The sequence below is a fragment of the Macrobrachium nipponense genome, chromosome 38 (assembly GCF_015104395.2).
Source record: "Macrobrachium nipponense isolate FS-2020 chromosome 38, ASM1510439v2, whole genome shotgun sequence".
In the NCBI taxonomy this organism is placed as follows: Eukaryota; Metazoa; Arthropoda; class Malacostraca; order Decapoda; family Palaemonidae; genus Macrobrachium; species Macrobrachium nipponense.
In genome coordinates this window covers 599,270-626,437 of record NC_061098.1, presented here as the reverse complement: position 1 = coordinate 626,437, position 27,168 = coordinate 599,270, and the positions used below count along the sequence as shown (strand labels likewise).

General features: G+C 38.5%; 1 protein-coding gene across 2 annotated transcripts in view; it reads left to right on the top strand.

Annotated features, from left to right (window-relative positions):
• Positions 1–7,134: 7,134 nt before the first annotated feature.
• LOC135209546 (calmodulin) overlaps positions 7,135–27,168 on the top strand; it is a 33,878-nt gene continuing 13,844 nt past the window's right edge. For both annotated transcript variants that reach the window (XR_010313382.1, XM_064242197.1), the window contains exons 1-2: positions 7,135–7,292; positions 24,116–24,290. Coding sequence is in view for 1 of the 2 variants with exons in the window: in XM_064242197.1 (XP_064098267.1) it covers positions 7,290–7,292; positions 24,116–24,290 (178 nt within the window). In the remaining variant the exon portion in view is untranslated. The remainder of the gene's footprint in view (positions 7,293–24,115; positions 24,291–27,168) is intronic.

Below are 27,168 nucleotides of genomic sequence, written 5' to 3'. Positions count from 1 at the left end.
TATAAACTGGTTTTACAAATAGAAGAAGACGAGGAGTTTGTGAAAGCTAATAGACTTGCTTATGTTGACTGGTTTTAAAACAAAAGAAGAAAAAAAAAGATTGCTGTGAAATCAGTTAGACTCATCGGAGTAAAATTGTAGTATGAATTCAGAAAGAATCCTTTTCTTGGTTTTATATTTATTATAAAGATATATTATGATTTGACAGGCTTAGTTTTCTATCATAATAAGTACGTTGTGCTTATACATCAGTTTTATCAACGATATCTCGTTTGGCATATAGTCTCATGTCACCGACATTTTAGACCTAACCTGAATCATTCACATACTAAGTTGATACTTTCGTCATGTCAATTATGAGTAATTTCCGAGTATATAATAGACTTTACTTCAAACGACAATTGACCTTTTGTTTAAATACGGAATCCGTAAGACGACGTCTCTCTGGAGATTGATAGGTCTACTGTCACTGAGTTGCAGCCGATTGAAAGATATCGTTCGCTGATTGCCTATTTATAGGCGGTCATGTTTACGTTGCAATGTCGCTACATATCAGAGCGGTGCCAGAGCGTGGTCGTGCATATTCATGCCAATGCATTTTGGGAGGGGAAACGGCGGGGTAGGAGGGGTGGGAGAGAGAGAGAGAGATATAGAGGGGGGTGGCCCTAGGATGAGTCAGCACCTGTAACGTGGCATTCATCAATATTGGCTGGGCCAGCAGAAGCAAGCCTTCGAGGCTGGTCGGGGGTGGCCCATGAATGGCAATTCGGGGAAGGGGGTTGGGGAGGGGTTATTTACAATCATACGCGCTTACTATGGTTCCAAGGAGTGGAAGGAAAAATCTCTTGCAGTTGACGAAAGAGAGAGAGAGAGAGAGAGAGAGAGAGAGAGAGAGAGAGAGAGAGAGAGAGAGAAACACGACTCAAAGCGAACCGAGTACACACAGTGACCCACTGCTGCTGTAATGGTGCAACTGAGGGTTGCCGAAAAGCGCCATTTTTCGGCAACTTTTTTGGCAATCTGTCTCTCTAACCTTTATCGGGCGGGAACAAAGGTTTATAAAAGATGTATGCGGTTGGGGTAGGTAACATGCTGCGTAATTTGTTACGTCGGAAAAGAAAGGAAACGGGAGATGTCTCGTTGCTTTTTATAGCAACAGAACTGGACGACCAAAAAAGAAGAAAAAAATAACTTTCATTTTTAAAGTGCTGGTAAATACCAGTTTTCTCATGCTGTCACCATTAAATGTCAGTCTTCAGCTTGTTATTAGCAACTTTTATGTTTTTAACAAGCTTTATTTGACTTTTTCAACATCTCGCTGGTACATTTTGCTTCCTTAATTTTGACATAGGCCTAGTTCACAGTATTTTTGTCATGGCTGTCTCTGCAGTAGACTTGGTTGTTTTTTGTTTTTTTTAATATTCCTGGTTAATTATGATTGCAATTCAGCGTCGTTATGTCTATATATCACGTTTCTTAGACCAATTCTTTCATTCAAATTCCTTTGCAAATGAAGTTACCGAGATTTTTAATTGTGATTCGTTTCTGGTATTCTTCAGGAAGACAAAAATTCTACCATAAAACATTATATCTATATTATGGGCATATACGGAAGGTCATACAGTTATAATGATGAAATACGTTGCAGATAAGCATGTCGTAAGATTCTGATATTTTTACCGCAACTCACGTTAGGAATAATTATGCTAGACAAATTTACAGAGAGAGATTGCCTTCTGTACCGTTCCTTTACCTAACCTAACAGAGTGTTCCCTATTTATCTCTTATTTCAGTGCAAAAACACGATTATTTCATACAGTAAAGCCATAGTACGTTTCATAAGAGAGAAATCTGACATATATTTCAAAACTGTAAGAAAAAAAATCACGTGTAGCCAAATTTCGGAAAAACAGTTACGATGCATTTTCAAAACTTTCGTTCATTTCGAATGATAACGAAGATATTTGTACATGAACAGATTTAACCTGTACAGGGAATGAAACAGAACCTTACCAGGTGTGGTTTTCTCAAGTTCAGATGCAAATGGTAGAGAGTAAGTACACTAGATAACAGGGATGAAAAACAGCCAACCATCTCTTTGATCTACTGACTGGGGACATGACATCTTACCCCAGGTTCCTAGAACACTGCTTTAAAAGATCACAACTCAGTCTCTAGGCTTACCAGTGCGGCGTATGGTCCTAAATACCAAATCACGCAAAGGCATTATATTTCAGTGTAAAGAGAAATGCTTAGATTCATTACTATACATTTCAGTTGAATAATTAAACCTCCAACAAATTAGCCAACGTGACACTTACTATAGATAATGAGAATCTAAGGTTGCTAATTGCATTACAATTAACACAGATTCATTGCAGATGTATGTAAAGTATTGCTTTGCAGAAGACAGATTAGGAAATTCTGAAACTTCAGTATTCATTTGCAAAACTCTGTAATTATTTGTGGAACAGAATGGTGTATAAAAAGGATGCCAATGACTTATACCATACGTAGGACAGTATTGTGTCGAATTTCGACTCAGAAACTATGCTCTGTTTTATTCCACCTGCCCATCCACCTGTGGTGTGTGCGCATGGTAACACTGCGTCCCGAGCTTTAAATAGTTACGCTATGTGTAAGTTTTAGGTAAATAAAGGGATATCTGGGTATACATTTGCAACTGAAAAGTGTTTTAATAATTTAATGTATGCGAATTACACCGTTAATATTCGAAATAGGATATTATTTAAAGGACGGGACGAAGTGTTACCATGCGCAAACACCACAGGCAGATGGACAGATGGAAAAAACAGAGTATAGTTCTGGTGATCCACGATGTCGATGACGTCACATGAAAGTGCTCTAGTGTTTAGAGCTTATGTTTCTTTAGTTTCTAATGCGTACATTAAGTTCGAGGGTGCATTGTATTTGGGTTTTGAGGTTTATTTACTCTTGTGTCTTATCCAAAGTGAGGATAATTCTTGTTTTGTTTAAGTTTATCCATTTGTTTTGTATGAGTCAGTTTTTCGTTTGAGTTCGGATAACTTAGGTTTAAGAATTATTGTGACTATTATTATTTATCAAAAAATATATTGATTATTTAACTGTGTCATTATATCATTTATATTACTGAATCTAAATCCTTTTTCCATTTAGAAGTGTCCTCCCTGATTACCATCTTACAGCCGATTATTCACTTCTTTGTGTTGTTTATTGCAGAGAACGGACATTGTGTTTTCATGCTAGATTTTCGCGGCTAAGACTGCTATTGTTAGTGTATTCAATTATCCATGTTGGTTTCGTGCCTATGTACACTGAGGCACTTGCCGGATCTTTTGCATCAAAGTTAGTTAATTAGCAATAATGATGAGGTATAATCTTTTAATTAGCAATAATGATAAGGTAGAAGTGAGTATATTGTTGATGGGCCTGTCACAATAGTATCATCTATTCCGAGTTATTTTGCATAGGGTAGTTTATTCCAACTTATTATATTGTACTACTAGGTCTTGTTAGACCAGCATCACCATTCTAGTAGTCTAGCCTATCGTTAAGTAGGCTACGCTATCTAATTATTATTCCAAGACTTGACTTGCTTATCAAGTCTACCATTTGGTATTTACTGATTGGCCAGTAGGACTAGGTACCGTAACCAGTAGTGGGATAACTAGATTGGATAACCGACAGCATGCAGTTTCCACATTTAACCTGGTAAGCTCCATTTATTGGCTGTGTTCTGCTGACCCATTACAGTTCTCAGAATAGGCCTAAGTATTCAATTTTTCACTTTCATAAGCTAGAGTAATCTAGCCTAGCCTGTGTTTGTCATACTCATGGGCTAGTCTACATTCATTTTGCCTGTTCTTTGTTTTCATTTGTGAACTGTAATGGGTGGGATGATGTTGATATAATATTGAATTATTGTGTATATGGTCACATCTAATTGATATAAGTTTGTTTCAGATTGTAGCCAGATACTTTGTGGTAAATTTCCTTCTTTCAGGAATGGTTGCTGATTTTAGCCTATAGCCATTTCCTGAAAGTTATCCACAAGTCATAAGGCCTAGGCCTACCCATCATTTTCTCCTTTTAAGGGCAAAATATCGTGATATTTATGGTACTATTATGCTGCCCAGTACTGTAAGGTATGTGAAAGTAACATTTCGTTGACTTGCTTCAGTCTCTTTTTACCAGTTACCTTTGGAAGTGCTACTGACGCTATTATCCGAGAAACATTTTATTACTTTATTTATATTTCCTCCACAAGTATATTATTAACCTGGAGTTCACCTGTGGGCAAGAGAAACTTCTAAATCTCTATTCTAGAATCCCTAATCACACTGTAAAATAAACTGATTAGCGTTACACCGAGTTAGAGATCTGGGCAACATCTTGTTTAATTAGCTATCACACACTTCAAAGAAAGAGAGAACATAGAATTTAGGCCAAAGGCCAAGCAATGGGACCAACGAGGTCATTCAGTGCTGGAAAGGAAAGTGAGCGTGGGTAGGTTTGAAAGGTGTAACAGAAGGAAAACCTCAAAGCAGTTCCACTATGAATCAATTGTTAGGAGAGGGTGGAACGTAAGATCGAAGAAAGAGAATATGAACGGAAGTATAGTAAAGGGAATGAAAAAGGCTACAGCTATGGTCCTAAGGGACGCTGCAAAGATACCTTGAGTAATATGCCTACAGCTCAAGAACTGCGAATCACTAATTTATGTTTATGGTTAAGGGTTATAAGTTAGTCTGAAGCTTCTTATAGGCCTATATAGAATTCTGGCTGATACAATGCTAATTCTGAGATTCAGTTGCTCGCCAACCCGTCTCTCTGCATTTGCTTTCTTGAACTGATTTTAACCAAAGTTGTTACTCTCATTCACTTCTGTACTACTTTTTCCTTCATATATGTATATATTGTATATTATTATAATGATGACAACAAATATACTACAATAACTATATCTAATAAACAGAAATATATAATATATAGTATATTATATATATACTAAAATATAAAAATAAATAATATTATATATATAAATATAATTAATATAATAAAAATATAATATATATATTATATATATTATTAATATATTATATATATATATAATATATATTTATATATATAGAGAGAGAGGAGGAGAGGAGAAGGAATGACTGGAGAAAACGACGAGAGAGAGGCTGATGTGCAAATTACATCAAGGAGATAAAGGAAGTTATGGATCGGCAATAAGTTATTCAAATTTAAAACTTCATTACTTTGTAAGTCGTGTGAATAGCGAGCCTTTTGAATCATCATTCAAATGAAACATGGCGGAAGTAATATATTCTAGAGATTTACGTGTCCCTGTTTTGAACTTTATAACGTTTAATATGAATAGCCATTCGTTAACTTCCCATTCATCTTATGTTACATTTTGTTGATACCATGAAGCACCATGAAACAACTCTCCTCTTATCTTAATACTTACGTTTTTATCTATTTGCTTATTATCTTTCTTTCTTTGTGTAACATCTCTTTCTGTATGTCCTATTACCCTCTGTTATATATTTCAAATGAACACTATATTCTTTCCGAAGCCTGAATTTGACAGTAAAAATGTTTGAAAGCTGTAACTGGAGGAAAACTTCACAGCTGCACTATGAATTAATTGTTATGAGAGGGTGGGCAGTAAGATGGAAGAAAGAGAATATGAACAGAGGTACAGTAAAAGGAATGAAAAGGGTGGAAGGAAGGGGCCAAAGAGAAGCTGCAAAGAGCAGCCAAAGAAAAGATAAAAAGAATTGAAGTTCATGAGAGAAATTCAGTTTATATGAATGGTAAACCATAATAAACCAGCCATGGAATATAATAAGTTACGTAGCACTCATCTATGATGGTACACGTGTTTTAAGAGTGATTATTATCATACGCTTTAGCGCAACGGAAAGAATGTATAAGAACATTTACGAATTCCCTGGCGAGAATGAGTCAGGATTCAAGTACAACAGCTCTGAATCGTAAGCCATAAACCGCCCGTACAATTTATCAAGTTACGTAGTACACTTCAGCATAACCAACAGAATGATAACAATAAGCAAAGACGTTTGAGTGTCCCAGTGCGAAATTTGCTCACGTTAAAGCAAAGTACCTCTGAAATGTAAGTCATAAACCAGCCGTAGAATTTATTAGGTTACGTAATGTTCACCTATGTACACGGAGATGGAGTTATGACGAAATATCTTGGCCGAATCGATAGAGGTTCTGAACCCAACCAGTCTGCTACTGTCAGTCTCTTTTTTTTTTTTTTTGTCTTTTTATTCTTTATATTTATTTGCTCCTCGCACGGTTTACTTGCACGTAGTTTTATACGCTCTGGTGAGTCATGCATTCAACTTTGCTAAATTAAGATTGGAATTATTCGCAAGAGCGGGTTTAATCTTAAAATTATATATATTAAATAATTGCTAGTTTGTATTTCTTTTTTTATTACCCTAACGATTTCGACAGCAACTAAATATTTAGGTCATATGAGCTTCTATTTAACAGGCTTCTTTTATACGCTCCGCCGAGTCATACGCTCGATTTGGTTAATAATTTAATTAAGAGGTGTTAATTTTAAACGTGACTAACTACACAGAGTTTGGAGTTTATCTTCATTTCGACCGCAAACAACCAAATAGGTATTAAGAGCCAATGATTGGCCCGGCTGGCCGTGGCAGCGGTATATGCCAGGAACGGCATTTTTTCCGCCGTAAGCGAAACGAAAAAAAATAACCCACGTCCGTAACATTAGCGTTCGGGAGGATTTCGAAAATATTTCCCGAGCAAGTTCGAAGACATTTGCATCAGGAAAATTCGAAACAAACGCGAGTAGCGTCGTCCGACGTGCGGGCCGTCCGACGCGGAACGGCAGTGTGTTCGTCTGCAGCGAGGAGCCTCTGCCGCCCATGACGCATTGCAGGTAAACTTCCACCAATCAGCGGCCGCCTTACTCTAGCCCGGCCGCCTAACGCCCTCCGCCCTGGCATATAGTTCCCTATAGTTCCCTAATTTCCGTCTATGTGCGTTTCCGCTGGGTAATTTTGCGTGCGATTGCGTTATTCAACTCTAATATTACCTTAATTAACGAAATAACAGCGGGATAGAGCAGTATAACGAATTCGGGAAAGATAGGGTGCAGAGGTGGCGGTGAGGAGGAGAGTGGAGTGGCGGGAGAAGTGAGAACGCACTCAGTCACTCTGAGACAGTGGTGCCGACCAGACGTCGCTAGATAGACCTTGTGATACTAACACATCTCAAAAATGGTAGGTGTCCATTTATAATTCTCATCATCTTCCCTCTTGTTAAAAAAACAACAACACAAACGTTGTTTTTCAAATTCGCAGTGAAACGTTTTCCATTCAAACGTAGGGAATGGGGGTGAATTTTATTTCAAGGGGATAGAGATCTATAACAGTATATACTATATATATATCCGGTACCACAGCCGGTCACATGTCAAATCCCGGTTGTCAAGTGGATGAGAAATACAAAGTTTTTTCCATTACTTTACGTTCTAGTTTATTACTTTACACTTATCGAATTTAGAATCGCAGTTATCGTGTGAACGTAAGGATATTGTAGAGAGCACGATTTAATTATACGTACACAAGGCCACGAAAGATCCTCTATAAATGGTTAAGTATTGCATTCCTTACGTTTTAACCCAATTAACGATGGATTTATAGATCTGTAGTTATGTAATTTTTAGGAAGCTCAGTATACCACGATTGAAGCATACGTATTTCTATATATAATACAACATATGGCCTTTGGATAGGCGCTCTATAAGTGCCTAAATATTCCTATACTGCATATTTTACTTTACACCTAACGACAAACTAGATGTTAAGTCATCATGTGAACGCTACGATACTTTTTATAGCTATATCTAGGCCATGCATAGCCCTTATTATATAGGCTATGCATAGCCCATATATGTATAAATACATATACAGAGGTCTGATCCACGTTAAATGCCATTTTTATATTATCATATTACCGTACTCCATTCTAGAAGTAGTACACCCAACCATGGGGTTATTTAATGTTAAAATGACGATTCTGAGGGATTCCTCGTAGGGTTAGCCCGTTTAGTGTGTAGTCTTGTTAATTTTTTTCTCTCAGAAAGGCGTTCCACAACCGGGCCATTTTTTTTAAGAGTAAAGGGCCCCTCACGGGGGGCCAGTCCAGTGGAAGAGGCCCAAATGTACTGGAGCAATATAGTTATTATAGGTTATAATTGGAAGTGGAAAGACTTGACTGACCTAGTTTAGCCTTTTTAGGATTATTTTATGAATTTTTTTATAGGTTAGCTTTTGTGTAGTTTCTTATTGAGCTCCATATGTTGATATTTAGGATAGTGTATACATATAATTTATCCTTAGTTATTATATATATATATATAATGAATATATATATATATATATATATAATGAATATATATATAGCCTTAGTATACTCACGCAACTTCGTCCCTTCATTCACGATATAGGTTGACAAGGCCATGTAGAGAAATCATATACGGAAGAGAGAAAAATATTAAGCATATACACTCGTGTAAAGTATTGAAGCCCGGCTACTGAAACGACTAAAGTATTTACATTCTATTGAAGGAGTATAATTGGTGGACGGGTCTACCAGAACGAAGCCTACATATTGTGGCCTGTCAAGACAGCCAGCCAGGCAGCAGAGCAGAGCAGGAGGAGGAGGAGGGAATCCTTGTGGCTATTGGGATAGGGAGACATGTCTCCACCGCGCATGCCTGAACTTGGCGTGTGTAAATAATGTCAGTGCCTAATGAGAGAGATGTAGAAATATATCTCGGGCTTTTTTTAATGTGTTTATGAAGCTTTTTTGCTGGATGTTATGATCTTCGTAGATGTTAGGTACTGGTCAAAATTGGGAGATTCCTCCGGTCGTGACAGCTCGGCTGTCTTTCGTGGTCTAGTAGGATACGCTCGGTCATGGATGATGATAATAGTGGTGATTTTAGGTCAGTGACGTGGAAATGACGTCCTGGCCAAGATTGTCGGCTGCTTTTGATATGAATATGGAAAGAGAATAGAAATTTCGGATACTAAATGCATCAGCTTGGTTCGATGCCACATTGAACAATTTGGAGATGCTAAGAACTCCAGTAATTAATATACCCCTCCCCATAATGAACTCAACACCTCACGGGGATCATAATTATCCCAAATGAGTTACTGGCTGCCCTCCAAGCATTTGGCGATACCTCAAATCAATGAGAGGTAACCTTTCATTCATTAGGCGTTAGATAATTCTTCTTATGACTAAGCCGTCTGTTAAGATCATAGTTTCAGAATTGTGGTAACCGAGTTCATTGGTTCAGGCTCTCATTTTCGTTGTTTGTGAGGGGGAGAAAATCTGTTATGAAAGTGGTTTGGCGTAGTGTGACCATACTGCTCAAGCAGGCTTACCAATGAAGGAACCCATCTGGTTCACCCAAATATCTAGGAAGAGTTAATTATATATTAATTTCCTTGGCCAGATTTTGCAAAAAGTAATGGAAATATTGTTTCAATTATTAGTAGGCCTAAGTCGACATTGGTGCTATCACATATCAATATAGTAAGTGATAGAGGAGTCTTTCTTCCGTGGTGTAATTGTGTTAGAAAGAATGGGTTTAGACTTCCTGGTAATATAACTTTATATATCCAGTGATTTGATAGTGTAATTGTGTGAGAAACATTTCCATAGTAGCATCAGAAGAAGAACGTTTAATCAGTAACTAGGCCAGGTGAATGGTTGCTTAAGTATGTTATTTCAAAATTTTATTTCGGAGCTCAAGCAGCTCAGGTTTGTATTTGAGATCGATGGCCCCTACTTTCCAAAATTGTGGTGGCAATGAGAAGAAAGTAAAGGGCTGTTCTCACTCGATATCAGGGTCGTGATCAATATCTCTCTCTCTCTCTCTCTCTCTCTCTCTCTCTCTCTCTCTCTCTCTCTCTCTCTCTCTCTCTCTCTCTCTCTCTCTCTCTCTCTCTCTCTGTCGAGTCGTTCTTATGAATTGTAGTATAGGTAGTTCTGAAATAGGTTTTGTAGAACCATCCAAGACCAAAATATTGTCCGGTGCTCCGGCAGGTAGATCCAGTGGTCAGTTACCCGAATTAGATATAGACCTAGTCCTGAGCGTTTCCGAGAATTTGAGGACTGAGTCACATGTTCTAAAATAGATTTTTTTCTTTACCTTGATTTTCACAGATTGTCATGGTACTTGTACTTAGGGCATTGTTTGGTTTTTTGGCGATTCTTTTTTAAGAGAAAGGTTCGTATAATTTAGTAAAAAAGTTGGTGTTAGTGTCTGTTACCCACAGATTTGCCAGTTTCTTTTTCAAAAATCACTTTATAAAGGCGAGTTTGATTAGAAATAGCGCATTTAGTAGGCTCCACCGAGTTATTCGGTATCAAGGAGAGATAGTTTACGTTTAAAACTTCGACATTGACGAATGTTTCCATGACATCCAAGATGAGAAATAGGAGGGGGCGGCCTCACATAGGAGTAGTTGCGATGCATTGGGTTCTCAAGTAGAAGCATCCCACTTCTCTTCTCTATTTGGCCAGTGCTTTTATTTTGTTTTTAAACGGTAGTGTGCTTGGATCTCTGTAGGAAATTGTTGGTTTGCTTTATTTTTTTTAAAGATGAAAAGCATGTTTTCGTGACTAGTTTTGGTAGTGTCATGGCCTTTAGTGAGTTCGCGCGCACCATGCCTTGCTTATAGCGGTCTCTCTTTTTAAAACCTTAGAATCGTCATGCGTAGGAAAACCGTTAGGCCTATAATTTTAGTCCGGGTGCGGTAATCGTTTCCTCTTGTGGTATCCTACCATTACAATTATTTTTTAAAATGAAGATTATCATCCTCTGTGGTTAGGTTATACTAAGATTGTTTCAGGGTTTCGTATGTCAGGTATTAAAAAATAAAAGGAAAGGTCCTTTCAGTGCAATAAAAATGGCCATTAGTGAAGCACCTTTTGAAAGTTTCACAAAGCGCTTTCATAGTGAGCAATGGTAGTGTCTTTTAAGAACAGCTTTCAGTACTGTACTTGCCTCAGCCTATCATTGAGAAATATATAGTAGTTTCACTGCTGATCATTACTGTTGCTTGGAGTTGATAATGGAAAGATGATTTAAATAATGTTTCCTTAAAGACTGGTTAATATTCTAGATGATAAAATCCCCATGACATTAAAAAAAAAAGGAAATGGACTGACTAGTAGCTTATAAACCCCCCTCCCCCCTTCTCTAGATCTTGCATGCCTAAGACTTTTGTCATAAGAAGAGAGAAAAAAAGGGCCAATATATTTTGTCCAAGTTGTGTTGATTAAATTATATGTTGACATTGTTGAATTAAATGCATGCCTTAGTTAAGTAGTGTGCCAGGGTTCCAGGGGACACTGTCAGTGGTAGCTCATGTATTTTTCTTTTTGTTTTTTGTATATTAGAATATAAAATATTTACATTTAATAAGTATGAAGGGCAATTTTTTTTCTAGTTTCTTTTTTTTTTTATTTAGGTGTACTCCTTCCCTTTCCCACCATATGTTTTCTGCAAGAATTCATCCATCCTTGCTGTGTATTTTTTTTTTATTTAGCCTTATGGAGTATATATATATATATATATATATATATATATATATATATATATATATATAATATATATATATATATAATATGGTTAACTGAAGTCGGGTGACTAACGTACTTATTTCGAGTGGGTTAGCAACCTTTCTGTTTCCCGGGAGCATGGTAGTTACACCTTTCATGTTGTTGATTTAAGTAAATTTCCATTACACTCCTGATGTGTCCTGTTTTTTTTAAATTAAAAGAGTAAACGTATTAAAAGTATGGTGTAACCCCATGTGCTTGGGATTTTTATGTACAGTATTACTACAATCATTAGGAATGGTTTTAGTCGTAGGGTTTCATCAGCAAATATTCATATTTAATTAATATATCCAGCCCCCCATTCCTTCCTATTAGCTCCCCGATCCTGTACCGTCCCACAAAATCCGGTGTTCCTATGGTCCTTCCCACCCCCCCCCCCATCCACCATCCCCCGAGCTTGGCGGCACCCCCCTGGTATTGCCCTGGTCCAGGTAGATCCCCGTCCTCATATGTGGTGCACTGGTGTGTCCGCATGCTGTCCATGTTCGTGTTATTAGGCGCTTTGGCACTCATATATATATATATTTTTTTTAATTTCTTCAAACAGTTTCCTTGGAACCTCACAAAAAATGTAATTTCCCCCTGAAAAATTGATCAAATTATTCCAATTACATGTACAACACTAGACGACGGTGAGTACGTTCCCTCGAACCCATCTAGCATTATGAGGGTTTTTATTTATTTATTTATTTATTTATTTACTTTTATTATTTTTTGTGTTTTGCATCATCAGTCCCTTTATATATATTTTTTTTCATTGAATCTTAGAAGTTTCAGATTTTATTGGTGGGGGTTAATGCTCTCCCGAGGACTTGACTTTTTAATGTACTCCTTGATTTAACTAGATTTTTTTTATCTCTCCCTCTCCTCTCTCCTCTCTTCCTCTCCTCCTCCTCCCTCTCTCTCTTCTCTCTCTCTCTCTCTCTCTCTCTCTCTCTCACGTGTGGTGGGGAGCAGCACTACTATTGATTTTGGTTTTCAGTGATTCTTTCTTTACCTTTTTTCATTATTTTTGTTTTATTTTTGTCAATGTTGGCTTTATCTCCGGAGTTGTTTAATGTTTACATGACCACTAGCCTCGTAGTTTATTTTTTTCATTAGAAACGGCTTTGTTGTCGAGCGCTTGCATGGTATATAAGTTGCCTTGTGTTTTTCCTTCTGAAATTTAAGACTTTTCACAATTCTTTCATGACTTCCATTTGTAGTTGTTTATACTTATTTATTTTCTTTTTTCCTTGACTACCCTATGTGGTTATTTTGTGCTTTGTCTTTCTTTCTTTACTTATTTCCAAGTTGTTCTCTGTAATGTGGTGCCCTCTGTAATTTGGCACATTAACTGTTCACTTTCCTTGTCTTATAATCGTGTTTTTGCAGTTTTATTTTAGGTTTAAATGTAATATTAAAGGTTGTGAAATAATCAAAAGGCCCACCTTGAGTTGGAGCAGGTAAGCAAGTAGCTATTCTCAGCAGTAGTTTATACTATGGCTGAGGGCACTCGCAGAACCTTGAATTTACTTCATCCTTCCTTCCTTCCTTCCTTCCTTCCTTCCTTACATCCTTGTCTCCTGTTTGACCCAGTCCTTTCTCTCTTCTCCTTGCTTTCTCTCCTACTCTCTCTCTCTTCTCTCTTCTCTCTCTCTCTCTCCTCTCTCTTATTCTCTCTCTTCTCTCGCTTTATCGTCTCTCTCTTTCTCTCTCTCATCTCTCTTTCTTTTTCTCTCTCTCTCTCTTTCTCTCATCTCTCTCTCTCTCTCTCTCTCTCTCTCTCTCTCTCTCTCTCTCTCTCTCTCTCTCTCTCTCTCTCTCTCATTACAGTAATACATACAGACGTGATGATTCCAGAAACAGGTGACTTACAATACTAAATCAGATCTACAATATACTAAATCAGATGCCCATTCTGACTTCCCTGACCTTTTGTTTTGCCTTTTAACCATCCTGACCTTTGCCAGCGCTAGTTGAGGTTCTGATTTGAGTGTCAGCTGGGGTGTGCCCGGGGCCAGTAGTGAAAGCTTACAAACCCAGGGCGTGGCGAGTATCTTATGATGTTGTAGTCAAGGACTGATTTAGTGGGCCATGATAATAGCGAAGGCTATGATGATTTTTACTCAGAAATTTTGAAAATAAAAGAAAGATATACTACCCTGTTTTGCACGAGCTATTTTGAAGCATTGCATAGTGAAATGCTTTTGTATATTTTTTTTTTATACTCGTGATGTATGAAGCCTTTTTGTGATGGCATTTTCTGATTTTGAATATTTTATACTTAGGCAAGTATCCAACGTGCATGTGTGTGATTATATACATAATTTTTTTTGACCAGGTATTTTTCACTGTTGCATTTTCATGGTAATTAATTGTATATATATATATATAGAGGTCTTTTTTATTATTCTAGTGTCACTGCAACTTATTTGACTTTTTATACAATGTAAAATGTGTTGTATAAGTGTATGATGTAGAACTATAGTTGCCGGATTTTAAAAGCTTTATCTTAAAGATAGTTAACATTAAATATTAAACATATGAGTATAATTTTACCCAAGAATATTGTTTAAATTTGAACACTAACTATATTGTACATTGAATATTTTAACCGATGGTTAGAGATTTTTGTCAAGACATTTAAATTAAGCTAAAGTAATTGGGTGCCATGAGTGTCGAATGGTTATTGAATTAAGCCCTTGTGTTGGAGGATTGGTCCAGGGCTAGTTTTTCTTAAGAAGGTACCGTTCGTGGAGGTTGAGTGGAACTTCTTAGGCATCGTTGAAAACCTTATTGGTTTTGTAATTTTGCCTTCATGTTACTTGTAAAGTAGTTGGTTATTTATCGACCGAGGTTTGGTCTGGGGGTAAAGTAGTTGGTTATTTATCGACTAGGGTTTGGTCTGGGGGTAGGATTGTATCACTGTGCTGTCAACTGCAGTTGACACGTTTGCCGTTACAATTGTGACAGCTAGGTGTGTTATCAGTCAATAAATTTGTCATTGTTAGGCGTTGCTATTGATATTATTAATGGCTTTGATTTTATTTAAGGTGTGTTACTGGATGTTTGGCCTTTGTATGTATTAGTTGTTTATAATAAACAGTTCTGCAGTTGAGCAAGGTGGTCTAGCCAGGACTGTGACCTTGTTTTCGGTGTTAAAAGTGTCTCGGCATTACATTGATGACCTTCTATAGCAGCGTAGGCCATGTGACTCCCAGCATCTTGGTTAGATGATGAGTGGTCTTTTCAAGACCAGCAGGTAGTATAATTGGAAACCTTCCAGAATTGCTGTTTGTCGTTTCATTTTTGATGAAGGCAGCTATCTTTTGTAAATGACATTACCATCGTTAATTGTGGCCTTTTGATCATTGTTGTTGCCGTAATTGCTCTGCCCTTTTTGAGTAATAGGTGATGAACTTTTTATTTAGCCTACCGTCATTGAGGGTTTTCACGACTGTTTAATTAGGCAACAAATTGATATGGCTTTTACATGTACACGTGTGGTGCATTCACCCTTCTAATATGTAACCTTAAGGTAAATACATATGCATATTGTTTGGAGCCCATTGACATCTAAATAGTATGCCAAATTTGTGTGATTATAAAGAATACAAAGAATTCGCGCTTTGCTATCTTACAGAGGACGAAGTTTCTCAGCTGGAAACCCCCCCTCCCTGAGGCCACTAGGTTACCAAACCTTACTTAAATGCAATTCTTCTGTATTTATTGTAGTATGCTACTTTCCATCTACATGATACATGAAGTTTCATGAAAGGATGATAGCTTTGATCTGGTTCTCAGATTTCCTTTATCTTTTCCAAGCCCAGATAGGGAAGGTTTGGAGGCAGTAAGAACATCTGTCCAAACATAATCGGCCAGAACGTCACGAAATGAATATTGAAAACATCTGGAAACGTATTAACAAAATACGACAACCTCAGCTTGAGGTGAAGCAGAGATGATGATGATGATAATGACAACCACGAGATTGCCATGGTGTTTACTGATGGGCATGTCTATGGTTGTGCTGTAAGAACTTTGCTTCACGTTTTTAACTGGTTACAGTGGACCAGTTAATTACTCAAGGGCCTGTATGTATGCATTATAGGCTTAAGAGAAAGAAAAAGGCTTTTGCTGGGGAGGCCAGTAAGGTTTGAAAGGTGGTGTGATTTTATGAACGGGAAATTCGGCTTTTTCTAGAGGAGAAAAATTCCTAGTTCCGATTATTATTTTTTTTTTTTTTTATCCTTTTGAAGTTTTGTCCTGCAGCGGTTTAAAGCTGTAATATTTTTGGTTAAAGGTGTACTTGCTAAGGTGCAAGTTGTCAATTAACTTCCAGATTTTTGCTATTTACCCACATTGTTCCATTGAAGACAAGTTTGAAGATATTGATTGGTTAGAGGCTTGACCTTCATTTAAGACTGGTTGCTGGGAGATTTATACAAGTACTGTACATTGTTTGAAGACTGACAGCCTTTTTATGAAAGTTGACTCCTTATAAAATTGTCCATCTTTTTAAGGTTTACAGCCTTCATTTTGAGAGCTGGCTTTTTTTAAAATTTCTCTTCATTTGAATGAATTGTCGCATGCCTTAACATGCAGGAAGAATTTTTCAAGTGACTTCACACCTTTTCTTGAACATTTTTTCAATGACTTGGCTATTACTTGACTATTGGAAGAGTGTCTTTTACCAACTTCACCTACCTAGGGAACTACTTATGCTTGAAGAATTGTCTGCTCTTTGGACATCGTATCAGGATTGAATGTTTGGTCACTATACTTAGCATAATCATTGAATTTCCATTAAGAATCACTGGAGATATCTTCTCTCAACTTGACAGTGGATGGCATTTATTGCCATGACAATTGGCTGACTGGAGATTTTTTCTGTGATTGACAATTCAGTTTTGCTCTTTGTGTAAGATTGATTGGCGAATTTCTTAATTTCTATGATTGGAGAATTTAAATTTGAAATTGTTGACGGACTAAAAGGAAGACTGAAATACTTAACTAGTATATACTAGAGTAAATGTAGTTATGCATTGACTGGCTGACGACTCCCTTGTCTGGAATTGGCTGGTTGAAGACTCCAACATAAATTGGCTGGCTTGAGACCCATTTGAGATTGGCTTACTGAAGAACATCCATCAGGGATTGGCTGGCGTGAGACTCCATCATTGACTGGCTGGTTGAAGGCTGTCCATCAAGGATTGGCTGGCTTGGAGATGCCATCCGAGATGGCTGGCTGTAGACTTTCCATCTGGGACTGGCTGGCTGAAGATGTGTCGTCTTGGCTGTCTGAAGCCATCCTTACGTCTAGATTGGCTGTCTGAAGCCATCCTCACGTCTAGATTGGCTGTCTGAAGGACATCCTTACAGCTATCTAGATTGGCTGTCTGAAGCCATCCTCACGTCTAGATTGGCTGTCTGAAGGACATCCTTACAGCTATCTAGATTGGGTGTCTGAAGCCATCCTTACGTCTAGATTGGCTGTCTGAAGCCATCCTCACGTCTAGATTGGCTGTCTGAAGGACATCCTTACAGCTATCTAGATTGGGTGTCTGAAGCCATCCTTACGTCTAGATTGGCTGTCTGAAGCCATCCTTACGTCTAGATTGGCTGTCTGAAGCCATCCTTACGTCTAGATTGGCTGTCTGAAGGCCATCCTTACAGCTATCTAGATTGGCTGTCTGAAGCCATCCTTACGTCTATCTAGATTGGCTGTCTGAAGCCATCCTCACGTCTAGATTGGCTGTCTGAAGCCATCCTCATGTCTAGATTGGCTTGTATGAAGCCTCCTACAGCTATCTAGATTGGCTGTCTGAACCATCCTCACGTCTAGATTGCTGTCCTGAAAGCACTCGGTCTAGATTGGCTGTCTGAAGCCATCCTCACGTCTAGATTGGCTCTGAGCACCTAATCTAGATTGGCTGTCTGAAGCCATCCTTCTCTAGATTGGCTGTCTGAAGACCATCCTACAGCATATTAGAATTGGCTCTGAAGACCATTACGTTCTAGATGGCTGTCTGAAGCCTCCTACGTCTAGATTGGCTGTCTAAGCCATCTAGCTCTAATTGGGCTGTCGAAGGCCATCCTTACGTCTAGATTGGCTGTCTGAAGCCATCCTTACGTCTAGATTGGCTGTCTGAAGCCATCCTTACGTCTAGATTGGCTGTCTGAAGCCATCCTTACGTCTAGATTGGCTGTCTGAAGCCATCCTTACGTCTAGATTGGCTGTCTGAAGCCATCCTTACGTCTAGATTGGCTGTCTGAAGCCATCCTTACGTCTAGATTGGCTGTCTGAAGCCATCCTTACGTCTAGATTGGGCTGAAAGCCCAGCCATCCTACGTCTAGATTGGCTGTCTGAAGCCATCCTTACGTCTAGATTGGCTGTCTGATGCCATCTTTACGTCTAGATTGGCTGTCTGAAGCCATCCTTACATCTAGATTGGCTGTCTGAAGCCATCCTTACGTCTAGATTGGCTGTCTTGGATTGGCTGTCTGAAGCCATCCTTACGTCTAGATTGACCGTCTGAAGACATCCTTACGTCTAGATTGGCTGTCTGAAGACATCCTTACGTCTAGATTGGCTGTCTGAAGACATCCTTACATCTGGATTGGCCGTCCGAAGCCATCCTTATGTCTAGATTGGCTGTCTGAAGACATCCTTACGTCTGGATTGGCTAACTGAACACATCTTTACATCTAGATTGGATAACTTAAGACATCCCTACATCTGTATTGGAAAACTGATAACCTTTCAACGGGGATGGTTGGCTGAAGACCCGAGTTCATCAGGAACTGGCCAGAATGTCGTCAGTCACCTGGGATTAATCGGCTGGAGACTAATTCACTTGACCTGATATTGGCTGGTCAAGACTCTCTCTCTCTCTCTCTCTCTCTCTCTCTCTCTCTCTCTCTCTCTCTCTCTCTCTCTCTCTCTCTCTCTCTCTCTCTCTCTCTCTCTCTCTCTAGGATTGGCTGGCTGAAGACTTAATCTTAACTCTGATGGTGTGGCTGAAGGCCTTCGTCCGAGATTGGGTGACCAAGGATTTAACTTCATCTGATGCCTGAAGAGAGACTGTCGAAGATTGGCTGCTCAGAGATTTACTGTCTGCTGGGAATGACTGGTTGAATTTTGTGACTATAAGGTGGTTGGTTGGCCTAAGCTTTCCTTCATCAGGGGTTTGTGGGTCAAAGACTACTTCATGTGGAATTGGCTGGCTTAAGAAATGCCATCACTAGAGATTAGATAAGACCGTGTCATCTCGGATTGGTTACCTTTATTTACTATTATTCTCGCGCTGAATAATAGGATGTATGATATTGTATGGATGGTAGCAATTCTATATTTGACAATGACTTATATTCCTTTATGTGGATGGCTGGACTTCATATCGCATAAAAGACTTCATTTGATTGTCAGAAGACTTGCCCATCTGAAGACTCCTTATTTTAAGGGCTTGACAGGATACTGCCCTCTAGCTGGCAAAGATTTTAAAAAGGGGCTGAAGATTATTCTGATTTCACAAATTGATTGCTCTTGATATACCCATCATTGAATTAGCTTCTTGAATACTTTTTTAAATTTGAACACGGCTGCCTTGAGTACATTTCTAATGTTCCATGAATTAATATCTGAATACTCGACACAGTGCTGTAAGACTTGAATAACTTTAGTACCAAACACTTGGCATTCTTGAATTCCCTGTAATGTCACACAACAGTTGATCAACCTAAGAGCTTTTCTGAAATGTCTGCAATTTCTTAATGCTTGTGTACTTGAGTAGCAGTCACTCACGGGTTCTCCGTAGGGGGTTAGTGCCGTCAGTAGACCTCATATGGTGCACTGCAGGCATTACTTAAGGTTTTTTGCAGCATGCTTTCGACCCCCAACGTGCAACCACTTTCTTTCCTTATACTCGGTACCTCTTTTCATATTCTTTCTTCATCTTACTGTTCACCCTCGCTTAACACTAGATTCATAGTGCAGTTGCGAGGTTTTCTTCTTGTTACACCTTTCAAACCTTTTACTGTCAATTAACATTTCAGCTCAGAATGGCCTTATAGGTCCTTTGGCCCAAATTGTATAATCAGTTGAACTCACTCACGGGTTGCCAGCCTAATTTGGTCATTGATTCAGTGCCCAAGTAGTTGTCACACGCGATTGAAAAGCGTATAGTAGTATCACATTCGCTCAGTGAGTGACTGCCTGAAGATTCTTTGGTAATCAGTAACTCTTCTGTTGCCCGATGATGGTTGACTACCTTAGAATTTCTGTGGTTTTTCCATTCACTGACGCATGACGGTCAAGTTTTCCTGTTGTTGGTGTCAGGTTGATCCCTAAAATTCTAACATTGCTGAACAAGAAACTACGTGAATGCTTTGTCCATTGCCCAGAGAATGACTGCCTGACAGCTCTTATCATTTGATGCAGTTTTACACAAACTCTCGTACATCACATGACATGATTAACTATTTGGAAATTGTAGGTTTTCAGCAGGGCTTTCTGTGCCATGAAGTTTAGCTGTCAGAGGCATTCATTTGGTGGCTCAGGCCGAATTGCTTGGGTCCTTCATAGGGGGCATACTGCCTGAAGCCTTTAGTCGATGAATGAATGGAGTTTTTTATGAACTTTTTTTCATAAAGATTACTAACAGGAAATAACAACTTTATTTTTTTAATGCTCACCTGAGAGGATTTAGTTTTCTCACGTGTATAATATATAATATTAATATATGATATATATATTATATATATATAAAGATTGATAGCTGATAGCATTTCCTTCTTTCAGCGTTTGGCAGGAAAGTGTAATTTGAAGTCCACTGACTGAAGAATCTTAGTGTATTGAAGATTCCAATACTATAGAATTAGTTCAAAGAAATTTCCTTCGGTGATAAGTTCTGACGATTTGAAGGTGTTTGTTGGTGCCTACCTCCGGAACCTCCTTTGTCTGAATTACTGTATATCATTAGGTAGTGACCATGAAATTTTAAGGCTTTGATGAGCCCACCTAACTGCCAGGTCTTGCAATTTCTCATATTATCTAGACCATCTTTTCAGGCGATTCAGTTTTCAAGTTTGAACCTTGTGTGGGGGTCGTCTTTTTTTTCCCCCCCGCACCGAGGGCGGAAAGTTTCATCACAAAAACTTTTCGTGGGAGCTCACGGAGTCTTTTGATACCTGTTGAATGTATTTAATAGGACCATGTATTGAAAAGGGATTGACCCTATTGAGAGGCTTGCAACAATGTTATACAAATTTTACGATTGTCGCAGTTGCTGTGGGATATTTTAGTCCTAAATGTCTGATGGTTTGGTATTTTAATGATAGTTATAGTACACATTGGTGACTGTTTTGAGAATGTTCATGTTGAGTATTTCGATAAGTTTCTTCAGGTTTCGAATACGCACTCAGTGTTTTTTTTTTTCCATATTTGGCGAATTGTTTTTCATACGTGGAGAAGTTTACCTTTTTTCAAAATACTCATTGTGAATGATTGTTTTATACGTGCAGGTAATCGTTTTTTCTCCAATACTCGTTGGAATTGTACGAGTACTTTAGATTGTATTTTTAGGACTGAGAAACTGATCTTGTGAACTTTAGATTTGCCCATCAAACATTTTTCAGTATTGCTGACTGGACTTTATTGTAAAGACGTGGCCAGTGTACAATTAACTTTGAATATCGTTAGCAAGTATTTATGGTTCAAATTCAGGTGTTGTCGTTGGAGGGTTTATTCACTATCATGTGGTTTTGATGTCTGTTTCTCTAATAAAATCGGTTTGTGCTTAGCAATGATACTTGGGAATGAATTACTGTTAATATGTTTAGTAATTCATACCAGAATCATTGTTATTGTGTTGAGGGATTCACGCTGAAATCGGAGTTCATGTTGCGAGTTGGGAGTAAGAGAGCGGAAGAGCTACACTTCCGGTGACAGGGCGAGAATCGTAATGCAAATACACGGAGAGAGCACCGAACAAGACCGGCGGCGTCTGTCGACGCAGCAGCAGCACAGCCACAGCACAGCACCAGCCGTCATGGCTGTGACCGTTAGCTTTAACGAACCGGCTTTTGTTTGACAGCCGCTCTTAACTGTCGTCTCAGAAGCCAAGCCGGATTGGGCCGGAGTTTTGAGTCGTATCGAGAGTTGTCGCTGCTTTTCGACGGTGATAGCCAGCCGCCTGGATGGATGGTCTCGTGAATTAGATGTATATTTCGAAATACAGGTCTTCATATACATGTATTTATATATATATATATATATATAATATATATATATATATATATATATATATATATATATATATAATTGTATGTTGTTTGTAAGAATCCTTTTACTTTTCCTCGGTAGTGTGAAATTAGTGAAAGGAGGAGAACAGAGGTGGCGGTGGTGTAGCAGACTTCGCTGGGATCAATAACTACGTTCCCAGTAACACACACACTCTCTCTCTCTCTCTCTCTCTCTCTCTCTCTCTCTCTCTCTCTCTCTCTCTCTCTCTCTCTCTCTCTCTCTCATGCGCACTACGTCCCCCGTAAAATGTTTGCAAGCTGGTATGCGCATTATTCTAATTCATGCGGGATCGTGTAGGGGGTGTGTGTTTTTTGTTCCTTTAAAAATGGTTATGGCTCGGGTTTATATATACATGATTTTGTTTGTCGTCTTTTTAGGTTGTGTGTACATAATTATTTGCTCGTCGTCTTTTTAGGTTGAGATTTTTGGTCGTCTTTTTAGTTTGTGAATTTGTCTGCCGTCTTTTTACGTAATGGTGTGAGTGATGCGGAAATTTGAGATTCTTCGACGACAAGGAGTAGGATTTTTACAGGAAATCGAAGGTTGATAAGCAATCGTATCTTGAATTCCCTTAGTACCGAGATGAAGCCGCGCGTTCACCAAGGCGTTGTTAAGTCTTATATATACCATTACTGACCTGTATTGAATTCTCATTTTGGAAGATATGCTCTTCATTCCATGAAGGGCGTCTGGTTCTGTCTCATTTTGGTTTCCCTACTCGAGTTTTAGTTCAGAAGTAAGGTTTCAGTTTTAACTAATAGACCCTCAATCTTGTCTTATTCCCGTTGTAACATTTCCCGTCTTAATTCTGTGAGATGTAGATCTTGGGATCTCTGAGGTTTTCAACTAGAAGGCAAAGTTGCCCAACTCCGGTATTACAAGACGGTGCCTGAAGTAGGGATTCTTATAAACTAGTTTTAACAGTTGTAGCCTGAAGGAAGTTTGGGAGGTAGGAGGAGGAAGCTGTCGGGTTACTGTCTGTATTCTAAGCAGTATAATCCAAACCAAATACTGCATAGAATACACCCGACTGGTACAGTTGTAAGTGATTGGTAATATTGGAGCTTGGAAGCAGGTGGTTTGCAGTACATTTTCTAGATATTATTTTCTATAACTTTTATCTTGAAATCACGTATTAATTAAAGGAGGAAATGTAAGTGCGAGAGTTTATTGGTGGTGGTGTGAGACTCGGTCGATAGTTTCAACATTTAAGATGCCTTAAAGTTGAGTTGTGATGGTTGTAGAGAGAGAGAGAGAGAGAGAGAGAGAGGGGAGCCAGAGCCGGCTGGGTTGGGTTGTGGACAGGCTCCAGGCTGGCTGTTCCTGTAAAACTGTACCTTTGGTGTCAAAATCTCTTCCCGAAGAAATTTTTATTGTTCATCAGAGGAATTCTCTCTCTCTCTCTCTCTCTCTCTCTCCTCTCTCTCTCTCTCTCTCTCAGAACGAGGCGTTTAACGGTACTGAATAGTTTATGCCCCAGGTTTTGCTTGATTGATTGAGGTTTCCCAACGCGAGATTGTCTTGCGCTGTAGGTTAGGCCGTAATGATGAGGCGTTGCAGTAATCTATTGTTTTTATAGAAGGAATAATGTTCATTAGTGTCTATTCCAGGTATTTTATTGACCAGCTTTCTAAATGATCTCATTTGAGAAGATTGAGGTTAATGTTTTTGTATTAAAGCTTTTGGAAGAGTCCTTCAGGGTTATTGATGGAATCGCCTGACGTTGAATCGAGTCCTCAAGGGTTATGTATTTGGTAAATGTCTTAAGAGCATGTGACATATACAGATTGTGGGTACTTGCATTTATAAAAACTTATTTGGATGATGTCCATTGAAGCTAAAATCTCTAACCTTCAATACACCCGTTGCCTAAATAATTGGTCATAAGTCTTGCATGCTGAGATTAGCATGGCACTTGAGAGAAGTTTTATGAACAAAAGCACCTTGACTGCGCGTGCGCCTGGCACACGCATACATAAATGCATTTACACTAAACATTAACGAAATCCACTCTTCAATACACACGCATGCATATACACACACACAATCAGAATTTGTTGCCCGTGTAATCCCAATATTAATTGACTCGTAATTTGTTTCGTTTTTCCGTATAGGCGGATCAGCTTACCGAGGAGCAGATTGCAGAGTTCAAGGAGGCCTTCTCCCTCTTCGATAAGGACGGTGACGGCACAATCACCACCAAAGAATTGGGCACAGTCATGAGGTCCCTTGGTCAGAACCCCACGGAAGCAGAACTTCAAGACATGATCAACGAAGTCGACGCTGACGGTGAGTACCTACTGTAGTAGACGCCAGGATGTTTTCTGTACTGTTAACCGAAAATACCACACACTGTTCTTCTTTGAGTAAGGGCGTTTTAATTCTTCTTTGAGTAAGGGCGTTTTAATTCTTCTTTGAGTAAGGGCGTTTTAATTCTTCTTTGAGTAAGGGCGTTTTAATTCTTCTTTGAGTAAGGGCGTTTTAATTCTTCTTTGAGTAAGGGCGTTCCAATTCTTCTTTGAGTAAGGGCGTTTTAATTCTTCTTTGAGTAAGGGCGTTTTAATTCTTCTTTGAGTAAGGGCGTTTTAATTCTTCTTTGAGTAAGGGCGTTTTAATTCTTCTTTGAGTAAGGGCGTTCCAATTCTTCTTTGAGTAAGGGCGTTCCAATTCTTCTTTGAGTAAGGGCGTTCCAATTCTTCTTTGAGTAAGGGCGTTCCAATTCTTCTTTGAGTAAGGGCGTTCCAATTCTTCTTTGAGTAAGGGCGTTCCAATTCTTCTTTGAGTAAGGGCGTTTTAATTCTTCTTTGAGTAAGGGCGTTTTAATTCTTCTTTGAAGTTAAAGGGCGTTTAATTCTTCTTTGAGTAAGGGAGTTTAATTCTTCTTGAGAAGGGCGTTTTAATTTTCTTTGAGTAAGGGCGTTTTAATTTCTTTGAAGTAAGGGCGTTTTAATTCTTCTTTGAGAAGGGCGGTTTTAATTCTTCCTTTGAGTTAAGGGCGTTTTAATTTTCTTTGAGTAAGGGCGTTTTTAATTCCTTCTTTGAGGTAAGGGCGTTTTAATTCTTCCTTTGGAGTAAGGGCGTTTTTAATTCTTCTTGGTAAGGGAGGGGCCGTTTTTTCTTCTTTAGTAAGGGGCGTTAATTTCTTCTTTGAGTAAGGGCGTTTTAATTCTTCTTTGAGTAAGGGCGTTTTTAAATTCCTTCTTTGGAAGTTTAAGGGCCAGTTTTAATTCTTCTTTGAGTAAGGGCGTTTTAATTCTTCTTTGAGTAAGGGCGTTTTAATTCTTCTTTGAGTAAGGGCGTTTTAATTCTTCTTTGGTTTTTTAAGGACTTTTTCTTTTCTTTGAGTAAGGGCGTTTTAAATTCTTCTTTTAGTAAGGGCGTTTTAATTCTTCTTTGAGTAAGGCTTTTAATTCTTTCTTGTTTAAAATAAGGCGTTTTTAATTCTTCTTGAGTAAAGGGCGTTTTTAATTCTTCTTGAGTACGGGCGTTTTAATTCTTCTTTTGAAGTAGGGCGTTTTGAAATTCTTCTTGAGTAAGGGCCCCTGTTTTAATTCTGCTTTGAGTAAGCGGCGTTTAAATTCTTCTTTGGAGTAAGGGCGGTTCCATTCTTCTTTGGAGTAAGGGCGTTTTCCAATTTCCTTGCTTTGAAGTAAGGGCGTTTTAATTCTTCTTTGAGTAAGGGCGTTTTAATTCTTCTTTGAGTAAGGGCGTTTTAATTCTTCTTTGAGTAAGGGCGTTTTAATTCTTCTTTGAGTAAGGGCGTTTTAATTCTTCTTTGAGTAAGGGCGTTTTAATTCTTCTTTGAGTAAGGGCGTTTCAATTCTTCTTTGAGTAAGGGCGTTCCAATTCTTCTTTGAGTAAGGGCGTTTTAATTCTTCTTTGAGTAAGGGCGTTTTAAATTCTTCTTTTTTGAGTAAGGGCGTTTTAAATTCTTTCTTTGAGTAAGGGCGTTTTTTAATTCTTTTCTTTGAGTAAAGGGCGTTTTAATTCTTTCTTTGAGTAAGGGCGTTTTTTAATTCTTTCTTTGAGTAAGGGCTTTAATTCTCTTTGAGAAGGGCGTTTTAATTCTTCTTTGGAGAAGGGCGTTTTAATTCTTCTTTGAGTAAGGGCGTTTTAATTCTTCTTTGAGTAAGGGCGTTTTAATTCTTCTTTGAGTAAGGGCGTTTTAATTCTTCTTTGAGTAAGGGCGTTTTAATTCTTCTTTGAGTAAGGGCGTTTTAATTCTTCTTTGAGTAAGGGGGGCGTTTTTAATTTTTCTTTGAGTAAGGGCGTTTTTAATTCTTCTTTTGGTAAGGGGTTTTAACTTTTAATTCTTCTTTGAGTAAAGGGCGTTTTAATTCATTCTTTGAAAGTTAAGGGAGTTTTAATTCTTCTTTGAGTAAGGGCGTTTTAATTCTTCTTTGAGTAAGGGCGTTTTAATTCTTCTAGTAAGGGCGTTTCAATAAGACACCTTCGGATAGGGCCATGTTTCAGGCAAGTTTGGCGCTCCAAGGGGTGTTAGGGCCAGGTTCCAGCTAAGGTTAGCTTTGTGAGGGAGGCTAAATAGGGTCTGGGCTCAGAGTAAGTTAGCTTTGTAAAAGGGCTAAAAAGGCCTAAAGCCAAAGTGGGTGGGTGTGTGTGTCGTCAAAATTCAGACAATTTTTAGGGTCCAGTTTTCACAAAAGGCCAGCTGTAATAAGGAAGGGCCTGATCAGGCTAACTTTCAGACCAATGTAACAGCTTTTCAAGGTCGCTCATAGGGCCATATTTGACTAATTTTAACTTTCCAAGTGGTCTGGGATGACCCAAAAATTTAGAAAAGTTTAGCTTTCCGGGCAAGTTCAACTTTATTGAAGCAGATTGTCTCGACCGTAGGGCTCGACGTGTTTTACCTACATGTGTTTCAAAATTTAATATGTAGTAGTTTTTCCGCAATCACGTGTGGCAGTTAACTAATTGTCTTGAATATTAGTAATGAAGGTCCAAAAAGGGTGAAAATTGGAACTTTAATCATAATTGACTACCGTAGAACGTTGTTCTAGTTTAGTATTAATTTTACATTTCGTAAAGGTTTCCAAAATTGGCATGGTTAATAGAAGTGAATTTCATATTGGATGATACTCTTTTTCTATCCGTAAGGGAAGGAAAGAAGTTGCCTGCTCCATGCAGGTTCTAGAGCACAGCTAAC